The sequence below is a fragment of the Vanessa cardui genome, chromosome 11 (genome assembly GCF_905220365.1).
Source record: "Vanessa cardui chromosome 11, ilVanCard2.1, whole genome shotgun sequence".
Taxonomy (NCBI): domain Eukaryota; kingdom Metazoa; phylum Arthropoda; class Insecta; order Lepidoptera; family Nymphalidae; genus Vanessa; species Vanessa cardui.
This window is the reverse complement of record NC_061133.1, coordinates 1,500,608-1,522,063: the sequence shown is the minus strand read 5'-3', so window position 1 is coordinate 1,522,063 and position 21,456 is coordinate 1,500,608. Positions and strand designations below refer to the sequence as shown.

Below are 21,456 nucleotides of genomic sequence, written 5' to 3'. Positions count from 1 at the left end.
TTTCGGCAGAAATGCTACAAATACTGCATGTGCTTAGTTGTTATGCTGCTATATTTAAGTATTTCTATTAATGTGACTGGTAAAAGCGATGATATTAATAGAAATAATTAAAAAAATTATTGGCCGATATGCTTTGTCAGCAACCATATGATTTTAATTTGTAAACCTGTATGGTTTTCAAATTATACTAATTGCCTTTTGAAAAACTTTGTTTTGAAATTGAAATTTTCCTATAAACAACATTTACATGTAATGCTTAAAATAATAAACTTTAGTATTTTAGATAAAATTAAGTTCAGACTTTTATTTTTATTAAAATACATTAAAAATGTAAATAAAAGGCACAAATTTCTAAGATTATGTTTAATCTTAAAAAGACATAAAACGTCAATAAACTTAAGTTAATTTCTGCGTCGTCGAACTCTTGATATTCTCCAAGCGTTGGGTTCTTCATATTTGTTGTACAGGGGTTCCAATCTCTGGTTCTTCTTGAATTTAGACAGTTTCGTCGGGTCAGAAAACTTGAAAAAGGCTGGTGCAAACTCCACGAGCCATTTGGGGTCGATTGTAGTCACCTCACGCATGTATTCCTTGGTGGTCTGTACTAGTTCATGGTAGATGACCCTAAAAATAAAGAAGTTTTATTTTATATAACTATATATTTATTTCAAAAATCATTAACAAGTATTATTTGATACATTTAATATAAATATCATACACAAATTCTCAACACAAAAAGTCTGTCGTTATATGAAGCACGGTAGCAAGGCACTGTAGCTCGCTACTTATATTTAAGGACATCAAAACATTTAAGCATTTTAGGGGGCGATCAAGTATTACGTAACGCAATTTAAAAAAAATAGGGAATCAAAACTCTCAAATTGACTCTTCCTTTACGTCTTACGGGGAATCCCTCGATTGTTTTATTGGAATAGTTGTTATTTTCGATTTGTTAAAAAGTAAAGAAAATAGGTAGGTGTTGTGGACTAAAAATGACTTGATTAATTTAATATTATTACCGCAAAGTCAATTAAAACTATACCATAGATAGTAACTATAACATAAGTTTTTGCGATTTTAGAATACAAATAGTTACTTGTGTGTTACGTAAAGTTTAGAAAGGGGGTATAGAAAAACGTTACAGTGCGTTACAAGGGGAGGACGGGGGCTAAAAAATCTTCAAAAATTGCGTTAAGTAATACTTGAACGCGAATGCTTGAAAATACAGCATACATATTTTTATAAAAGAAAGAGTCTTTTACTGGAAAACAAGTATGATCAATTTAATATTAATATATTATTAAATTTGTTCTACTTTTAACATAAAGCATAAAAAGTACATACCATTCAGGCTGTCTATTAAACAAAGCACTTGAAGGATGAATGTACACAACTTGACTGTCCACTAGAGTCCGGTAGCCTTCTTGTGGATCTTTCTTTGCAGCATTTCGGAAGAAGCCAGAGCATATTGTCTTCTGAATCCTTACTGTGTTCTTGCCGGCTGATACCACATCTAGTTTGTGCCTAAAATATTGAAAAGATACATTGATTATTATTGTTGATATTATAATGATACCGACTCTGAACAAACCGGATATTTGGTCCAAGAGTCAAAATAAAATGTTTCAGTAATTTTCACATACCTATCCATGATACCGAGCAGTTGTTTTCTGACATCCTGAGCCCGTTTCAACGTCCTGATCTGCACGAAGTTCTCATAGCACCACGCATTCGAAAACTTGTTATTCTTCCAACTGTTGTAAACAGCTAGTAAAGTCAGATGGTCTCCTTCGGGCTGGTTGAACTTCGCTTTCTTCTGATCAGCCAGAGCTTGTTTGTCTTTAGGTCGATAGAATACGTTTTGAACGCTCAGCATGGATACGATCGTCAATATTTCATCAGAGCACTGCAGCGCTACCGACATAATAAGGATTTTCGAAAGATTCGGTTCCAGCGGGAATTCAGCCATCTGTGACAGAGAAATGAATAAAATAAGTAATAATAAAAATATGCTTTTATTTATATTAAGACGAAAGGCACGCTAATCAACACACCACTAAACATGTTATAACAGGCCAAACCGAGTTGGATGCTTGGCAACATAACAAAGGAAAAATGTGTACGATAAATGGCTTGAAAGAAGTTAAATATCTGGTAAAATGTTTTTAATTTAGTAAAAGTGCCAGCTTACCCGTCGGCCAAGTCTCGTGAGCAGCCCCTCGGAGTCCAGGGCAGAGAGCGAGTGCAGCTGCTCCAGCGCCATGATGAGCGACTCCACTGGCGGCGCGTCCATGAAGTCAAAATGCAGAAGATCGTTAATGCCCATCGTCTTCAGCTGCAGGACCTGTTATGATATAAAATACATATTTTAGTTACTATTATACATGTGTACGGGGAATGTTCCGAGGAATTGTTTTATTAATCCCGGCTGCTGAATTTCACCTTCGGACATCTCGCCAAAATTCTAAATTTCACCCGCACCACCTTGATGTCCGAAAATCCACAACAGCACGATTTCTCAGACATTTTCTGCCTCGCACAACCACTTTGTGGAATCAGCTTTCGCCGGCGGTTTTTCCGAACCGATATGACATGGGAACCTTCAAGAAAAGAGCGTACTCCTTTTTGAAAGGCCAAGCCGACTGGTGTTGCAGATGTCCATGGGCGGTGGTAGTCACTTTCCATCAGGTGAGCCTCCTGCTCGTTTGCCACCTATGCCATAAAAAAAATGTGTATATGTCAGAAATTGAACAAATAGGCATGTACTGACCGTGGTGGCGAGGTTGGTGCGCTGTATTTCTGGCACCGGCGTGGGCAGCATCTCGTCGCGGTAGGCGCGCTCGGTGTACAGTCGGTAGCACTTGCCGGGTCCCGTCCGGCCGGCACGACCGGCGCGCTGCTTGGCTGCCGCCTGCGAGCGATACAGATACAATACTTCACCATTAAACCATTAAGAGAGATATTTGTAAGAGGTTTTTTTATTTTGGTTATCAATTTGATACATATTGATAATGAAATAAATATATTTACATGAGAAATGTTCATAAATTTAAAAATATTTAGTTGGAATATTTGTCTTTGCTTCGATATAATTTCCATTCATTAGTTTTAATGGCCAAAGGCGAGTTTATATTTCAGGAGTATCTCGAGTACTTAGAAGAGAATGAAACTATTGCTATTGCAATTTAGTTTCATAATTAAGAAAGCTTAAGCGTACATCCTTTTCAAAACCGAAATAACGTACAAAATGTATCATGTTAGATAATTACAACAATATTATAAAAATGCATACCTGAGATATCGGGGTTACGACCAACGAGTCCATGCCAGTCTTAGAATTGTACACCTTCTGCTTAACAAAGCCGGGGTCTACGACGTAATATATACCATCAATAGTCAGGGAAGTCTCCGCTATGTTCGTGGCTATGACCACCTTCCTCGACCCCGGCGGCGCCGGCTCGAAGATTCTTGTCTGCATTTCCGAAGGCAACGCCGAATATACGGGCAGGATGATCAACTCGGGCACATCGGGTCCCAAGGACTTCATCCTCTCATATAATATTTCACAGGCAGTGTCGATCTCCTCCTGACCCGTCAAGAACAGCAGTATATCACCGGGCGGTTCCCGCAAGTGGATTTGCATGACGGTAATCAATGACGCGTCGAGGTAGTCCGTCTCCGGCTCCTTCGTGTACAACACCTCGACGGGGAAAGTTCGTCCCGGTATCGTGAAAATGGGGGCCTCGAAGAAGTACTGCGAGAACTTGACGGCGTCGAGGGTGGCCGACGTCACGATCAGTTTCAGCTCGGGCCTCTTCTGCACGGCTTGCTTCAGAAGACCGAAGAGGACGTCCGTGTGTATAGTGCGCTCGTGGGCCTCATCCAACATGATGACGGAGTAGCTCTTCAGATCCAAGTCCATCAGACACTCGCGGAGCAACATGCCGTCCGTCATGTATCTGCAAATAGATCACGTGTAAACGATCGATTGTAAGATAAATTTAGTACTTAATAATAACAAAATATCTACAAGTAGTCCAGTCATTATAGACATTCAAAATCGAAAATTTAACTATAATTCCAAAAGTTTTCAAACTTCGGTCAAGTGAATGGTACATTGGGACGACAATAAATCTCATTTTGCAACCTTGTCCGCAGTCCGGAACATTGTTAAAATTGCAATTAAATTAATTTTGGCTGTATGGTCGTGAAAAAAATTCCAAAAGTTCTGCAAACTTAGGGAAGTTTTCGATATACTATTTCATATCACGTATTAAATTTGCAACCAATCTAAGTGTACGGAACAGTTTTTGTTATTGAAAATTAATGTTTTTTTTAATTAAACTGAATAATAACGTTCCAAAAGTTCTGCAAACTTGACACATATGTCGGAAAAATATACCGAACGGTTGTATAAATTTGCAACCTTTTTCGTTGACCGGAACATGTTTATTTATAATTATTTTTAATTCGTGGTCATTTTTTCGAGTAAGGTGGTCTCGGAATAATTACAAAAGTTTTGAAACTTGGTTGCAAACTTCGGAAACATCTATTCTGATGCATTAACAAATTTGCAACCTCATACGTGATCTGGAACTTTAAGCAATTTGCAAAAATGTAATTTTTTCATTTTTTTACCTTCAAGAAAATTTTAAAAGTTTTGCAAATCGAGGGGACTGTTTAATTTTGGGATTAATGTTAGTTTTGGAACGTTTTCCTTCAGTTTAATAAAGAAAAACATTAATTTTTAATAACAAAAAATGTTCCGTACACTTAAATTGGTTGCAAATTTGACACGTGATGTAAAATAATATATTTAACACCACTCCAACTTTGCAGAACTTTTGGAATTTTGGTGTCAAGAACAGAGCAAATTATCATTTATTGCATTTTTAACAATGTTCCGGGACGCAGAACAGGTTGCAAAATTTTATAGTTTGTTTTAATACCATTCCCGACCTTATATAAAAATTTGAAAACTTTTGGAATTATAATGAATTAATTGTCTTAAATGACTGGGCTAAAGAAAGATTTTTAATTTTTGAATTGAACTGATGCTCGTGTGAACGCCCATTGTCATTACTGTACTGTTCTTTGATTTAAGTATAATGTAACATATAATATATAATGTGAGTCGAGATGGCCCAGTGGTTCGAACGTGTGCATCTTAACCGATGATTGCGGGTTCAAACCCAGGCAAGCACCGCTGTTTCATGTGCTTAATTTGTCTTTATAATTCATCTCGTGCTCTGCGGTGAAGGAAAACATGGTGAGGAAACCTGCATGTGACAAATTTCATAGAAATTCTGCCACATGTGTATTCCACCAACCCGCATTGGAACAGCGTGGTGGAATATGTTCCGAACCTTCTCCTCAAAGGGAGAGGAGGCCTTTAGCCCAGCAGTGGGAATTTACAGGCTGTTGTTGTAACATCCAATAATATAGTGGGTCTACTCACTTAATGACGGTGTCGGGCGAGGTGCAGTCCTCGAAGCGGATGGTGTAGCCGACCTCCTGTCCGAGGCGGCAGCCGAACTCCTCGGCCACGCGCTTGGCCACGGACATGGCGGCCACGCGGCGCGGCTGCGTGCACGCCACGCGCCCGCGCGCCGCCAGCCCGCACTCGCACACGTACTGCGTGATCTGCGTCGTCTTGCCCGACCCCGTCTCGCCGATCACGATCAGGATCTGGTTGTCCGATATCGCCTAAGGACCGGATCCACCGTTAGTGTTCTGCTTGGCAGTTATGGCCAAAATGTTATAGATTCAGAAGTAAGCTAGTTACCTTAGTCAGCTCGTCCCTCAGCTTGTAGATGGGCAGGGACTGCCGCTGCTCGAGAAGGGATAGATTAGTTTTCTTCCCGAACGACGACTTCTTCCCGCCTATCACGTGCTTCTTCCATTCTGGGAGGTCCTGTGGGGTGATGCCGGTGCCCCTCATGTTTGCAGCTAAGGCCCGGCCATCCGCCTCTGGTAGTGGATCGATCCAGTTCTTGTTGAGGCCGGTCGGTAAACTTTCCATTTCCTGTTCCCTTTGCAGCATCTTTTGTTCTCTTCTCTCTTTGGCTAGGGCCGATTGCATCATGGCAGCTTGTGCCAGTGATCCGTCTGGATTCTTCACGATCCTAACGGGCGATAGGTCGTGTAAGGCTCGACCGTGGCCCTGGAGGAAGGGCGGTTCCTCCTCGACTAGTTCTATTTCAATGTCAGCCTCTCCATCTTCGTCTTTTGGTAGTAGGCCTGTCTCCTCGTCGAAGTCGGGCAACTCACTCTTATCGATGACCCCTGATGATATCATCTAAAAATATATAAAAAAACTTTTACATAAAATACTTTTTAATAACTCTAAGCAATTTTAAGTAAATATACAGAGCAATGCAAAATGAGATTACAAAGCCATTATGTATGAGATAATGTCATTTTAAAGCACCAATTTTTTACCTGTTTTATCTCCCAGCGCTCTGGACTAGAGATTCGAGTGACGCGTTTACGACTCGAGTCTTCATCTGGATCGAGACCGCCTTGTAGCCCCGCCAGTACCGTGGCTGCCGGCGGAGGTCTATCGGGGTTGCGACCTTCGCGCTCTGCCTGTTCAAAAATTTAAAAACATTCATTTAGTATGCATTCAGAATGTAAACCAACATTGTCTGGCTCAAATACTTTCCCGGGTTACTAAATAAAGCTTTGGTAGCAAGCAAACAGCAATTGTATACTTATTCTTTAAAAACTTAAAATGCTGTTCTAATTTAAAAATCACTTGAGATAGTTAAACTGTAACCTTCAAAATTATCCATGTCTAAAATAATATTATTTTTTTCAGTAAAATAAAAAACATAAAATGTCAACCAACTCATGGTACTAACTTCAACTTTACTATGGTACTAAAACAATTGAGATTCTTACCTCTAAGTGTGCATGAGATGCTGGATTCAAATCTTTTCCTGTTTCTTGACAAACATCTTTCATAGTAAGTGACACTTTTTGTCCTGTCACAGACAACACCTTGACCTGCAACAAATTGGTTTTAGCCTTGTATTCAATAGCCTATTGTAAAATGAATTTTAGTTATTTGTTTGATTATAATTGAAACAATAACTTCTCCTATATCATCAAACATTGGACAAAATCAGCAAAATATAAATTATTCTCTTTGTATTCAGAGAAAACCACTCTTCAAATTTATTTTTAAATAATACAATGACTGCATTTTGTTAAATTTGTAAAACTTTATTCATCTTCTATTAAGTTTGTGATAAAAGTTAGTACCAAAACAGGCCAACCAATGAGGATTAAATATAACATATAAAATATACAATCCAAATAATATAATATTTTTTAAACTATAAATATGAACATACCTTGACTTTATCACCTCTAGATACCACATCAGAAACATTAGTCACTCTTCCTTCAGCTCTCAGCTGAGATATATGAACAAGGCCTTCCCACCTCTTACGTAAGCCTTCCATTTGTATAAAACATCCAAAAGGCACAATATTTGCCACTCTCCCACCGTAAATCTAAAAAAGGAAATATAACGTAATATTTTTAAAAATATACCAGGTAGTCTAAAGGTAGCTTTCAAGGTGCAAGAGTTTTTTAATTTTATTTAACAAAATCATTATGGATACAAGTAATACTACTTATTTGTTAAGTTTTAATTAATATATCCAACATGATGTAACCTTATATTATGGCCAACTTAAGCAATATATTAAGTTATATTATTATACATGCACTATACATATTTACAAAAAAATTCTATAAGTCTACTTACTTTACCCGGCTCAGGATCATCACTCATAGCTACATCAGGGCTCTTTTTCCTTGGTTTTTTAACAAATTCACTATCTCTATACCTGCTCCTGTCTTCCCTACCACGAGACTGGGACCTGGATTTTGACCTCCTATTCCTAGATCTTGATCTTCGATATCTCTCTCTTGACCTAGATCTGTGACGTTGGCGACTCTTAGATCTTCGTCTTCTATCTCTCCCTCTACTCCTACTACGCCTGTCTCTACTCCTACTGCGCCTGTCTCTACTTCTACTACGTCTGTCCCTACTTCTACTACGCCTATCTCTGCTTCTGCTTCTTTTGTCCCTTGTACGACTTTGACGTTCTACACTTCTTCTACTTTTCTTGTCTCTTGAACTATCCCTTTTGATACGACTATCCTTACGATCTTTACTGTGTTCTCTTTCCCTTTTTCTAATATTTTCTTTCTTCGTGTCATCACTTTTGATGTTACTGTTAGAAGGAGCCAGTGCCTCCAAGGCTGCCATTGCTTCATCCACTGCATCTTTACTTGAAGATTCTTTTCCTTTTGACTCAACTTTAAATATTTCCTTAGAAGTTAATCTTGTATTTTTCTTATCATCATCACTTTCTTCATCAGAGGTAAAAACTGGAGGCTTATCATTAGGAATAGCTAATCCAGGAAACTTATTAGCTAGCGGATTTGATTTATTATCTTTGTCATCACTTTTTTCTTTTTCACATGGTACTGGTTTCATATGCTGTATTATACGAAGTAAATTTGTCATAAAGGAATCAGAAAATTCAGCCCCATTTTCTATTAGAGCTTTTTTAAAATCATCAAAGTAGGGATTCTTGTCTGCCAAGTCTATGATAAATTCAGCTGTAAATTAATAAAATTATGTTAAATTTGGGATTGCCTTGCGTGTTCGGTAGCAGAAATTTAGGAAACCTATAAACCAGAGTATAATTAGCGCCAATAAATAATGCACTGTTACATTGTTTTCTTAAACCCCTGCTACCTGATATATAATATTATGAAATAATACATGAAATATGTTATGTTGTTCTCTAATACGTACCTAAATCCTTATCGTTTAGCCCTAAATGGTTGTCTAATTCTGTACATATTTTAGATACAAGCGAGAGATGTTCTAGCTTAGCAACCTCATCCATTTCTTATTCTTAAATTAATTTATTTAAACTTTAATGTTGCTGTAAAATCATGCTCGTCACAATTTTAACAAAAACAGAACTTTAGCATTGCTTTACTGACAATGACAGATTAAAACAAACACAGATTATTAAGTATATGAACAGATTTAGTTCTACGATAGAAAGTTAGAAAATAGTTATAGATATCATAAGTTAGTAATGTCTATAATTAGAAATATCCATTATTTATTATATATTAAATTAACTTTTTAAATCAAAATAATGAGATATATCAAAGAAACATAAACTACATAAAGATATTTAACATAGTTTAACATAGCTTTTAAATATATAGTTACTTGTTTTTGTTTTTTTTTTTTTGCATTTTGGCTTTTATTTTTGCCAAGAGGGTACAGCTTATTTCATTATAATTTGTACCTGTGTTCCTCAATGACATATGAAACAACAATACATTTTGTCAGTTGACATTTGGGGTCGCTAATCGCTATTTTGCTTTTGACAATTCTTTCCTGAGTAATGTGTTATGTGTCCAAGCATGTGAAATTATTCCAATTTTAAGCTAATCCATGACTTTTAGTCGTTTCAATATTTTAGGCAAGTGAATTTTATAAGTTATTATAAGCATAATTATGGAAAACAACACTGATCATTCCGATCCCAATAATTTTAGCCCGTTAACTGTCCAAGAAGTAGACGTAGACTTTTTACCGATTGTTTACGAAATCATACGAAGGTATATTTTTGTACGATTTTATTTTTAGATAAGTTATTGTCACATTTATTTGACAATTGTTTAATATGCTATTTTTTTATTATTACGTAGTGTCGAAAGAGACTTTCACGACAACTCAGCTAAAGCCAGAGAATCTCAAGATTGCAGCTTAAAGGTCCTAGAGTTACAGAAGAAGTTTGATATTGCACGTTCACAGGTTTGCTTACTTCATACAATCTTCTTATCATACAAATATCTGCTTTAATAATTTTATCTTTTAGGCTAGGTATACATCATAGTTAGTTACAAAATATAGAATCAATACTTGTTTTATTAAATATGGTATTTATAATAAGTTCATTTATAATGTTACAGATAAGACGTCTCCCAGGAATTGAGTATAACAAACAAGATCAATTAAAGCAGTTTGAGATTCTTCGAACTCAACTGAGACTGAAAAGAGAACTCTTACAAAAGTATCGTAACATGTGCTCTTTTGAAACATCATTTAAATGATACCAAAATGCCTTTACGAACAATACTCAGATATTTAGCAAATAATGAACAACTTGTTCAGAAGATTGCGGATTCCTATCCAGTAAGAAGAGCAGCTCAGCTTGCTGTCTCAGTGTTTTTCAGAGGGAAGGAAAAGCTGTCTACAATGGATCCTCAACAAGTTAATAGATTTGTATCATTCTTTAGGAAATTTAGTCAAAACATAAAGGAAGGTATAGAAGATGCCAAAACGAAATTAAAAAAATAGCACTACAAACAGCACAAAAACATATATCAGGTTGTAGACTTGAGAAATATGTGCTTAGGAAGATTTGTTACCTTGTAGAATCTGGTGTTTCTAGTCTAAGCTAGAAGTATACATTGTAATTATGTAATAAAAAACCATTTACACTTCCAGCTAGTTTTATTTTTCAAAATCAATAAAAATATCCTCTTACTTACACTATAAAAAAATCACATTACAATGGTACTTATAGTGAATACTGTAGTTCTATGATATGAAGCAAAGAGCTAGCAACACTAATGGATCAATTGGTATTACTTTTGACCCATACCTGGAAAGAGATAATAAATTTAGAAATCATAAACCTGCTTCCAAGGCAAGTTCACAATACGAAGAATACACTGCATCTCAAGAGACCAGTGTAGTATATATAAATAGCCTATTTTTAATTCAAAATATTTTGTTGATTTATAGAAAATTTAGTAAAAACATGTTTAAAGATATCTTAGCCCAATATTTGTCTTCATCACATAGATTAGTCCACACTCAATTAATCTGATAAGTGTAAGATACTGAAATTTTTAGTAACTAAATAATTTTTCACTATGAATTTGAATAGGTTCATTTACAAATAAATGATTAAGCCATTTTCACACATAATAAAATAAAAAATATATTCTTTTTAACATAAATTCCATGAATGCATATAATCTGCGACAATATAAATTAACAAAAAGAAGAAAGGTAACAATTTTGCTTTTAAATTTTAACAATATAATAAAAAAATAAAAATTTCTGTGACAGGTTATTTTAACAGTATTGCTTATTGTTTTGTTTGTTTTCAGTGTATTGTAAATATTTGCCATGTGTTCAATCATAATCACATTTGCATTTGACAAGGTAATCGGTAGATCCTATTATACATATCTATTGCAAGCACTATTACTAATTTTGACCCATAAAAAAATTATGTTACTTTCTAAAAATGTATGTAAACACTATAGAATATTTAAAAGTAGATAAATATTTTTATATATGAATTCAAGACAAAATAGTTCTTCAAGACTTGTATTTCATAGACACAACTGAGCGAATGACATAAAAACGATTAATCGATCATGATGCAAGCAGACCGCACCACATCCTGCCCTATCGTGGTCGCACAGGTGTTTCTTATTATTAATTGAGTGGTAAAATACATGAGATTTATATAAAACTTACTATTATTTTAACCTAAAAATATGACATCACAAGTATTTTCATGTCATCAATGTCATTTTTAAGTTAAACTCAAATGATAAACATTTTACTTATATGTAAAGTTTGAGCTCTTTTAAGATGAGTTTTTCATGAAATACCTTGCCATAAAATAAAAACAATTTATTGCCATATGCGAATATATGCGAAAAAGAACAGTCTTGTGCAATGCTGTCTGTCAAACTCGTGAGGCAATTTATTAATTTAGCTCCGTCTTCTAATTTATTTGCACTGCAGTATCCTCGTAAATGGTCGTCGGTATGCTTGCTCAAAAAAGCGGACGTAAAGCGGAAATTTTTGGCATCGATTGCGACGATGTAGGTTTAAGTTTATTATTGAACAAAATAGTTCGAGTGCCGTTCGCACGGACAGTAAGAGGATTCAGAGCTGCGAGCACGTCGTGGAGGGAGGCGGGGTGAGGCGGGGGGGGGGGTCTCAGTTGGCGGCGAGCGCGGGCGGCGCGGGCTTGTCGTGGCGCTTGCGGCGCCGCGCCGGCGCGCGCTTGTCCGCCTGCACCTCGAACGGGGAGTCCACCGCCGTCACGTCGCTCTCCTGCGTCTGCACAGTAAACCACATCGAGATTCTTTGATTATTTATATATCTAGGACAGACAGTCAAGGGTAAGACTGCGTCGAAAAAAATAAGGGCCAACGTTTAAATAAAACTAATTATAACGTGCTCGAAACGTCGGGATGTTTAAAAATAATTAATATACGCGATTCATCCGTTATAATTAGTTTTATTTAAGTGTGTAATAATTGCGAAAATTTAAGACAACATTAAGGGCCAACGGTTGGTCCAATTACACGCCCACTTGTAAAGTCAAGTATACCAATTATGATCTGCATACTTTCTTTTGCATGTTCGATCACTTATTAAAAACAGTTTTGTTTTGACTAGGAAATTTATAAGACTTGTTTAACTTTTTAAATACTAAAAACTAAGAGTTCTATGATACTTATACAAAGCCTAGAAATATAACAGATCTAAGACAATAAGATCCATTCATAGACTTTTGTCACAAAGTTTTACTAATTTGATAAATTCCTAACAAAATGTTTTGGAAACTTTATTTGCTATAGAATATAAATTCAGTAAAATGAGTCAATATTTAATAAAAAAAAAAATCGTGTATCTTATCCAGTAGTGCCACCGTATCTTAATCTCGATTACAAGCAACAGCGACCGACCGTGGGGGGCGGCGTGGCGTGCGCGGGCGTGGCGGGGGTCGCGGCGGGCGCGCGGGGGGCGCGGGCGGGGCGCACGGGCGGCGCGCGCGGCGCGGCGGCGGGCTCGGGCCGCAGCACGTTGCCCACCGCCTTGGTGCGGCCCTCGCGGAACACCTGGCGAGACACGAGAGTAGTACTAGAGTCCACTATCAGGGTAGCGAGCTATTCGAGCAGTGACGAATGCACCCATGCTATGGCACATTTACACCTCGAGGGTGACATCTAGTCTTTATTAATTACTGTCGTTTTCTTGGTGGTAGGGCTTTGTGCAAGCCCGTCTGGGTAGGTACCACCCACTCATCAGTTATTCTACCGCCAAATAACAGTACTCAGTATTGTTGTGTTCCGGTTTGAAGGGTGAGTGAGCCAGTGTAACTGCAGGCACAGAGGACATAACATCTTAGTTCCCAAAGTTGGTGGCACATTGATGATGTATGGAATAGTTAATATTTCTTACAGCATCATTGTCTATGGGTGATGGTGACCACTTACCATCAGGTGGCCCATCTGCTCGTCCACCAACCTATACCATAAAAAGTCGTATGTGAACTCCGAACGAGTGGATATCATAATTGCACTTTAATGTTAAGTCCAAATAGCTACAAGTGTCGAAATCGGACGTTACCATGCGCTGGCCACACTTGAGATACTCGGGGTGCTTGATGAAGCGGAAGCGCACGAGCGCCTTGTCTCCCGTGCGCAGGCACTCCCGCGACATGGACAGGATAGATGCCGTCTGCCGGATGCTGCCGCAGTGCACTGCGAGTTAAGTAGGGGTTTAAAATTAAAATAAGAAATATTATTTTAATTCATTCACTTGACCATTGCTGTACTTACCATAAGTTTCTTTTTAAATTATATGATTTTATATATATGAATATTGTTATAAATTACATCTAATATAGGGTATTTTATTTATGGTAGTCTTTGTAACAATACCATATTTACAACCATTAATAATGACAATAAATTTGTGTAATAGCTCATGTAAAATGACCCTGCCCTGACCCTGCTGATACGCTCAAAGCTTAAGAGAGAGTGAAATATTAACAATAATAAAATAATACAAATATTTTTATGAACCAACTGATCTTAAAATATTTTTATTATATTAAGAACACAATACTGACCCATGGCCTGGTATCGCGAGGAGATAGTGGTAGGGTGGTGTAACACCAGGATCTCTCCCTCAAACTGCCAGCAAGCCTGCGGGTTGAGAGCCGGAGACACCATCACCATACCCTTGCGGATCTGAGACCTCTTGATCTGTAAACATAAAATAATTTTTAAATAATAAAATATTTAAATATTTAAATTAAAATAACAAACTATTTATCTCATTGTGTCTATTTTGTTGTTATAATAAGATAATAAAACGGAATCATATAAAATATTAGTCATTTTTTTTTAATAGATAAAATATATCTTTTTGTAAAAAAAATATAAAAAACATAATTGATACATATTTCAAGTTATTTAATCTCGAAGACGATAAATATCCTTCTCCAAAACAGGAGAACAATTTCGGTGAACACCTCATAAGCATCAATGGTCTAATAGAGAGCTCTCCTGAATTACACTGGAAGGGTGCGGGTTCTAATCCCAACTTATATGTCCAAAAGGGTAATAAAAAATGTGAATATCTAGCGATTTCAAAGATGTAAGTAAGCAAGAGCGACTCGTTTATTTCAGAAAAAAATTATTTTTGCCGAAAAAAAAAAAGAAATGCTCACTAAAATATCATATCAAAAAGGATATGTTATTTGAGTAAGCAATGCTATGTGTATTGTGAGTTCGATTAATAACTCGTTGTAAATATATTTTTATCTTAAATCTTCAAACTAGAATCAAATGTAGTAGATGATAAATTTATTTATAACGCACTTATCTTAGTAAGTTTGGTAAATCGGCATTCAGTTTACTTGATTAGACAGATGGTTTACAACCACAACAATAACAACAGCTTGTAAATTCCCACTGCTGGGCTAAAGGCCTCCTCTCCCTTTGAGGAGAAGATTTGGAACATATCCCACCATGCTGTTCCAATGCGGGTTGGTGGAATTCACGTGTGGCAGAATTTCTATAAAATTTGTCACATGCAGGTTTCTTCAAGATGTTTTCCTTCACCGTTGAACACGAGATGAATTATAAAGACAAATTAAGCACATATATATAGTGGTGCTTGAGTGGGTTTGAACTCGCAATCATCGGTTAAGATGCACGCGTTCTAACCACTGGGCCATCTCGATTCTTTAATCTCTTTTAATTGACTGGCTTATATCTTGACAATTTAGGATCAAATTATAACTTATTAAATATATCCTTTTATTACGTCTATAACAGGTAGCGAACTGCTGTTCCAATGCGGGTTGGTGGAAAGATGGTTTAAGAATAATAAAAACTAGCCGGCCCACCTTCTTGAGCGCGAAGCTGGCGGTCTGTCCGCCGCGCACCTCGGCGACGCTCATGCGCTTGCGGTGGATGCTCTTGACGGTGATGGGCGTGAAGCGGCCCAGCGGGTCGGGGCCCAGCAGCAGCGTGTCGTTGAGCCGGATGAGCCCCGCCAGCGTCGTGCCCGACACCACCGTGCCGACGCCCTGCCGCACACGTCCACACTCATACAAACGTATAGTACGACACAACTTAGATGTCTCATCGGCTAAATTCGTAAAACCGATCACATCCGAATTAAGTACGCTATCCCAAATTATCAATATTTATTTCTCATGCGAATATGATCGTTATTATTAGTATTTAGTTATTACAAACGTAATAACTTGTAATATCATATGACCTAATATATTCGTCAATTTGACGCGTCGATTTATATGCACTTGCTTTCTTTGACGCGTGAATCTATAGCGACGAATAGCGTCGAATGGCGCGATAGAGAGCTATTTCTATTGGTTGTGTTTATCGGCAGTAATCGGTTTTATTTTCATTCCATTGCATTTTCCGATGCTACATCTAATTTGTGTCGTACTATACACAACAGTATGTCAACATTAAAGTTATTAATTTCGGGATATTTACCATGTTTTTTTATTTTTGTTCGGTGGAGCTCGATATTTCGACATTGTCTACGAATGTCTTGTTCACGAGACAGTCTCGAAATATCGAGCTCCACCGAACAAAAATAAAAAAACATGGTAAATATCCCGAAATTAATAACTTTAATAATAAAATAAAATAAATATGAGACAACATCACATACATCACTCTGATCCCAATGTAAATAGCTGCAGCACTTGTGTTATGGAAATCAGAAGTAACGACGGTACCACAAACACCCAGACCCAAGACAACATAGAAAACTAATGGTAATCTACATCGACTCGGCCGGAAATCGAACCCGGGACCTCAGAGTGGCGTACCCATGAAAACCGGTGTACACACCACTCGACCATGGAGGTCGTCAAATAAAAATAACTATGTTAATTTAAAATCCTATATAGTATGTCAACATTTTAGGGTATCTTTCGTGTGTGTGAGTGTACTCACGGGAACGGAGTACGTGTCGTCGATCTGAAACTCGGCGGGCTTGTCGTCCTGGGAGGGCATCCGCGTCTTCAGCAGGTTCAGGAACATCGTCAGCATCTCCAGATTTTCTCCAGTCACATTGGACACTTGGAAGATGGGACACAGTCTGAAATGAGTGATTAGTACTTAAAAAAAAATTAATACAAAAAATTATTGGTTCCTTAAAAACCTTCTGAAAAATAGTGGCATAGCTGTTCCAAAGTAATCACTGCCATTGAGGCCCGTCTTTCAATGGGCTCATAGCGAGCAAAACAAGATTCAAGATTCTTTTGTTTCAAAATATATATTGTTTTGGGCCAGCAAAGGCTATTTATATTTTACAAAACAAACAATAGTTTGCTGAATTTTAGTTGAAATGGTATATAACGTCTTGTATGATAAGTATTGATAATACACCTGCTATGGAGACATGTTTAATATCAAAGAATACTACGAAAGTTCACCTTTGAGACACAAAATTCGTTGCACTGACGATGACGTCATCTCTCGTCTTCACCATCACCGGCACCTTGCGACATCCGGAAGACTTCAGAATCCTGATCAGTAGTTTGAGATTATCCTGAAATATAAAATACACTCATGTTATTATTATAACAATGACTACAATTACATTTTATTTGTCCATAGTTTATTTATGAAATCATTAAAAAATATTTTGGATGAATCTGTAATAGAATATATTAAATTTTTCTTCATTTTGTATAATTAATAGGTATTCATTATACTTAGAAAATATAATATAGTACGACTACAAGATATAGATATATTAAGAATAACCCGATATTGCCTTATATTATAGCTATGAAGGTCAAATTTGTGCAGGGAGCACAAGGTACCTGTAGCACGTTGGGGGGGCACATGTCGATCTTGGTGACGACCACGAACACGGGCACGGCCAGCGCCAGCGCCAGTCCCAGGTGCTCCTTCGTCATGCCCACGATGCCGGCGTTCGCGCCGATCTGCGCACACACACACACACATTTAATAATACACATTTGCTGGGGGGAGCTGGATAACGAGTGAAATTTAGATGTAAATTGTCATTTGTCAATGCAAGGACTACGGTGATGGCAGTCGCGGACGTTATTGTTTCTTAGGGTTAAATTACCCCTATTAATAATGTCTGCTAAGTTAACAAATTACACAGAATTATGCTAAAAATATTATTTGTGAAATACATATATGTATGTATACATATATGTATTTCACAAATAATATTTTTTATAAAAAGTTTAAAGTGTCACTGTTTAAAAGTAAGCTCGACTAGAAGTATAAGAAGTATGCAATCAATCGACTTTTATAATGTCTTTTATTTTGTATTTCACAAATAATACTTTATGAAAAGTTTAAAGTAACAGTGTTTAAAAGTAAGCTCGACTAGAAGTATAAGAATTATGCAATCAATCGACTTATAATGTCTTTTTTTACTAATAATAATTATTTTAAAGCATTATTGCTTTATACAGCAGCTAGTGCTGGTAAGCCTCCATACCATGAGCATGCCGAAGTCTGGCGCGTGGCCCGTCATGCCGAACACGGTGGTCTTGAGGTAGCGCTCGTGGCCCGCCAGGTCGATGAACGTGATGACCTTGGACGACTTCTCGCAGATCTTCACCCAGTCCAGCGCGCCGTGCTCCGGCTTGTTCACCACATTACCTGCAGTGGAAATGTGTTAAATTATGAGTAATAGTTGCAAATATAATACACTTAATAGACTATTATTTTTTATTTATTACAATAATAAAATCGCTGAGTTTATATATTTATTTTACTGGTTGTAAATGTATCGATGCTGGGCTGACCTGAGTGGCTTAAAACCCAAAAGTTTTGAGCTGATTCCATCATGCTGCTCCAATACGTGTGTTTTTGTAATAAAAGCTTATTAAGCATATAAAAATTCAGTGGTGCTTGTTCGGGTTTGAACCTGCTATCGTCGGTTAACATGCACCTTTCTAACGACTAGGACATCGCGGCTGGATAATACAAAGCAATTTTGTAAAAAAAAATTGAGAAAATAATTAATATCTATCCTACAATTAAATTAGTATTAGTATATTTTTATGCGGAAGTAGGAGGATATGTAGTATACACATTCATTAAAACCTTGACGATTACCTAGGCTGTCGAACCCTAATATGTCATTCCCGACGGAACTGGTCCTCCCGCTCTCAGCCTCGTGCTTGTGTCTGAACAGCCTCTGTCGAGCGTAGCCTCGTCCATTGTCAAGTTCGCCGTGCGTCAGCACTCCCAGCAGGGTGGACTTACCGGCATCTACATTGCCAACCACCGCGACCCTGAAGACAAGCAACAAGCATTGAAACATTTCAAAAAAAAAAAAACGAAACCGACGCGAGAACAAATTGTAATTTTAAAGCAATTAAAATCTCCTTGATATGTTTTTTTTTTTCAGTAATAAATTAGATAAGATGCTTGTATACTATATTGTATTTAGTGTAATTAACAACTAAATGAGCAATTAGTCAATGTTTTGATCTGGAGAATCTAAAAAGATAAATAGATATACATAAAAAGGTATATAAATATAGACCTTATTTCCATGAAATCATTATGGTCTACTTCTGTGCGTAACAGATACTGGCCAGTGAGGCCGGTGCCGCACTCCCAGCGCCGAAGCTCGACGCACGATATGCGCTCCCCGCTCACCAGGGACTGTAGCGTCGCCACTGACGCGCTGTATTCATCCTCCGTTAACCCCCGACCATCTAACAATGGAAACTCAATTAATTTAAAGTAAAATTAAACTTATATTCCCTTTCTCATAAATGTTATTTTAAAATCGTTACTACCATACTCATTGAATTATTCTCGCTCATATTATATGAGTTCTAAGAACTGATAAGACAATGCAAGAAAGTAGATTGTTGCAACATCAGACAGCTAATGACTATTGTGTAATCACATTTCATTATGTGTAGAAATATAATTATGTATTTGACTCAAATTAAAAAAACCATTTACCATCTTTAAAAAAAAGTATTTTATTGTGATTCATAAAAAGCAAACATTAATAAGTACAAATGTTGTGTATGAACCTCAAGTGGAATATAATAAATTAACTATAAAATCTTGTAACAAAAATGAATATTGTGTATACAGCACAATATATTAAAATTTTGCATATTAAATATTAAAACTGTATATGTATTTCAATTAAATATTCCATATAAAATTTAAATTTCGAGTAAGAATAAGTTCATTTAATAATATTCAAAATTTATGCAACTAATACATAAGTTTTAAGTAAATAAATAAAGAGGTGATGCAATATAAAGAAATAATTACAACTATGAACCAACAGTTACTATTTAAGGGTCGAGAATACATATAAACTATTGCCTTCTCACCAAATATACTAACAAAATATTATGTGAAAAGTGATGTGTTGAAATACAAAACTTATCACATATTATGAAATCATATCAATGATGCATATGATTGTTGCAATCATACATATTATGGAGTGATTTTGTTGATAATAGATATTGTGTTATGTATGTACAGTAGGTACTTTTTTATTAATTAAATTAAAAAGAAGAATTATATTTTGATATACAAAAAAAATATTTTTTCTGTATACAGGTTGGCAAAGATTCATATGTTCCACCTAATGGAAAGAGGTCAAGATCACAACCATCAACAGACATTGGTGCCTTATGAAATATAAAGTAATCCTTACATCACCATCCTAGACAGCTGAAATATTATGCGCCTAGTGCATTTTTGTAAATCAATTCATTTTTAATTTGTACTTAATTTGTCAACAAAATACAAAATTATACAATTTATGACTCACCCTCTCCGTGGCCAATGTCATATATTATTTCACCATTTCCCGTGTCTAGCCTCTCTAATAAATGTTTGCGTAGCAGATCATACTCATCAGCTGTTGGACTTACAAGTATCATCTAAAATATATACATATTATTCAAGTATGCTAAATGAAAATTTAATTAAATACTAAGACATATATTAAGATTTTATTTATTTATACATTAAATGGAGGTGAAGCATAATTAATGATTTAATTTAAATTAATAATCATTGTTCTGGCTTTAGTAAAGTATTTCATCATTTGTTTACAAATTTCATTCATAATGGGGATGCTAGGGTTGACTGACCATAAACCAAACATGATGCAACAAATAAACATCATTTGTTATGGCGAAATTGTTATAAATGTGTGTATGTATTTTATATATATTCATTATATGTTATGTTATGAAAATGTAAGTTCTTTCTTCATTACTTCCTTTCAAATTTAATTTTAATAAAAATACTACGACTATTGTGTTATTTATTGGCGCGTAATTGTTTTCAACAAAATATCTGATACTGCTTCATCTACGCAATGTTACCTTTCCTCGAATACTTGAATAGTCAGTATCACAGTCGTGAACTTCAAGTTCTGGCAGAGGACTTTCAGCCGTCGGAGAATCCATGTTGTTGTCCATTATTATATTTTTAAACAAATTCACAATATACCAATAACGATTACACCATTATGTCACCATTAACATAACAATCACAATTACAGTTTTATTGTTACCCAAACGATAGTTTCTTATATCTCAACTTAAATAATAACTTGAAATAGACAATTTTTACATCGCGCAAAATTAAGTTCTCATTTAATATTTTTTAATGATTTCCAATAAGATTGTCACTAAAATTAAGTCTTCGTAAGTAATTAAAAACACAAATATTACAGCACAAATCAAATCATTTACTTTCTCGTTCTATAGTGTATAGAAATAGATTTCAGCAAAATAAAACAGATGGAAGAAATGCCAACTTTTTGACAACTCAGCTCAGGCGCCGTCGCCAGTATTGCCGCTTTCGTTTAGTTGTAGGTAATTTAGTAGCAAAGGTCGGATACTTCATACTAATCTGTTATGTCTGTTTAACAATCACCAAGATAATGATATTAAATAATTAAAATAACTGTTATTTCAATAATGTGTTCATTTTCATTTTTATATATATCATTGGTTTTATTTCTAAATTTTACATATTACAATATTATAT

The 21,456-nt window shown here is 36.1% G+C and overlaps 3 protein-coding genes across 3 annotated transcripts; 1 reads left to right on the top strand and 2 right to left on the bottom strand.

Moving 5' to 3' along the window:
* Positions 1-361: 361 nt before the first annotated feature.
* On the bottom strand, positions 362-9,041 carry LOC124533462 (ATP-dependent RNA helicase DHX8). Its single transcript, XM_047108750.1, has 13 exons — positions 8,840-9,041; positions 7,778-8,640; positions 7,359-7,520; positions 6,904-7,008; positions 6,442-6,588; positions 5,786-6,298; positions 5,459-5,706; positions 3,293-3,959; positions 2,771-2,911; positions 2,192-2,344; positions 1,644-1,969; positions 1,345-1,524; positions 362-624 (listed from the first exon to the last, which is right to left on the bottom strand). Exons 1-13 carry the CDS (start codon positions 8,931-8,933, stop codon positions 402-404), a joined length of 3,822 nt encoding a protein of 1,273 aa, XP_046964706.1. The 5' UTR covers positions 8,934-9,041; the 3' UTR covers positions 362-401.
* Positions 9,042-9,418: 377 nt separating this feature from the next.
* LOC124533664 (mediator of RNA polymerase II transcription subunit 9) lies at positions 9,419-10,554 on the top strand. Its single transcript, XM_047109083.1, has 3 exons — positions 9,419-9,666; positions 9,757-9,862; positions 10,021-10,554. Exons 1-3 carry the CDS (start codon positions 9,563-9,565, stop codon positions 10,159-10,161), a joined length of 351 nt encoding a protein of 116 aa, XP_046965039.1. The 5' UTR covers positions 9,419-9,562; the 3' UTR covers positions 10,162-10,554.
* On the bottom strand, positions 10,546-21,268 carry LOC124533662 (GTP-binding protein 1). The gene is made up of 13 exons (XM_047109080.1): positions 20,787-21,268; positions 20,225-20,336; positions 18,959-19,133; positions 18,526-18,704; positions 17,903-18,066; positions 17,247-17,369; positions 16,854-16,969; positions 16,372-16,516; positions 15,285-15,467; positions 14,001-14,136; positions 13,496-13,629; positions 12,832-12,984; positions 10,546-12,199 (listed from the first exon to the last, which is right to left on the bottom strand). The coding sequence occupies exons 1-13, from the start codon at positions 20,880-20,882 to the stop codon at positions 12,077-12,079; spliced, it is 1,839 nt and encodes a 612-aa protein (XP_046965036.1). The 5' UTR covers positions 20,883-21,268; the 3' UTR covers positions 10,546-12,076.
* Positions 21,269-21,456: the final 188 nt, after the last annotated feature.

Bases quoted from the DNA above. Each gene is read 5' to 3' on its own strand.
- LOC124533462 (XM_047108750.1), bottom strand. From the start codon at position 8,933: ATGGATGAGGTTGCTAAGCTAGAACATCTCTCGCTTGTATCTAAAATA. The intron at 8,641-8,839 runs GTACGTATTAGA...ATTAATTTACAG, and splicing joins GCTAAACGATAAGGATTTAG to CTGAATTTATCATAGACTTG. The intron at 2,345-2,770 runs GTCAGTACATGC...ATATCATAACAG, and splicing joins GCACCAACCTCGCCACCACG to GTCCTGCAGCTGAAGACGAT.
- LOC124533664 (XM_047109083.1), top strand. From the start codon at position 9,563: ATGGAAAACAACACTGATCATTCCGATCCCAATAATTTTAGCCCGTTA. The intron at 9,667-9,756 runs GTATATTTTTGT...ATTATTACGTAG, and splicing joins GTTTACGAAATCATACGAAG to TGTCGAAAGAGACTTTCACG. The intron at 9,863-10,020 runs GTTTGCTTACTT...ATAATGTTACAG, and splicing joins TTGATATTGCACGTTCACAG to ATAAGACGTCTCCCAGGAAT.
- LOC124533662 (XM_047109080.1), bottom strand. From the start codon at position 20,882: ATGGACAACAACATGGATTCTCCGACGGCTGAAAGTCCTCTGCCAGAA. The intron at 20,337-20,786 runs GTAACATTGCGT...TATATATTTTAG, and splicing joins ATTCAAGTATTCGAGGAAAG to ATGATACTTGTAAGTCCAAC. The intron at 12,985-13,495 runs GTAACGTCCGAT...GTGTCTCGCCAG, and splicing joins TCAAGTGTGGCCAGCGCATG to GTGTTCCGCGAGGGCCGCAC.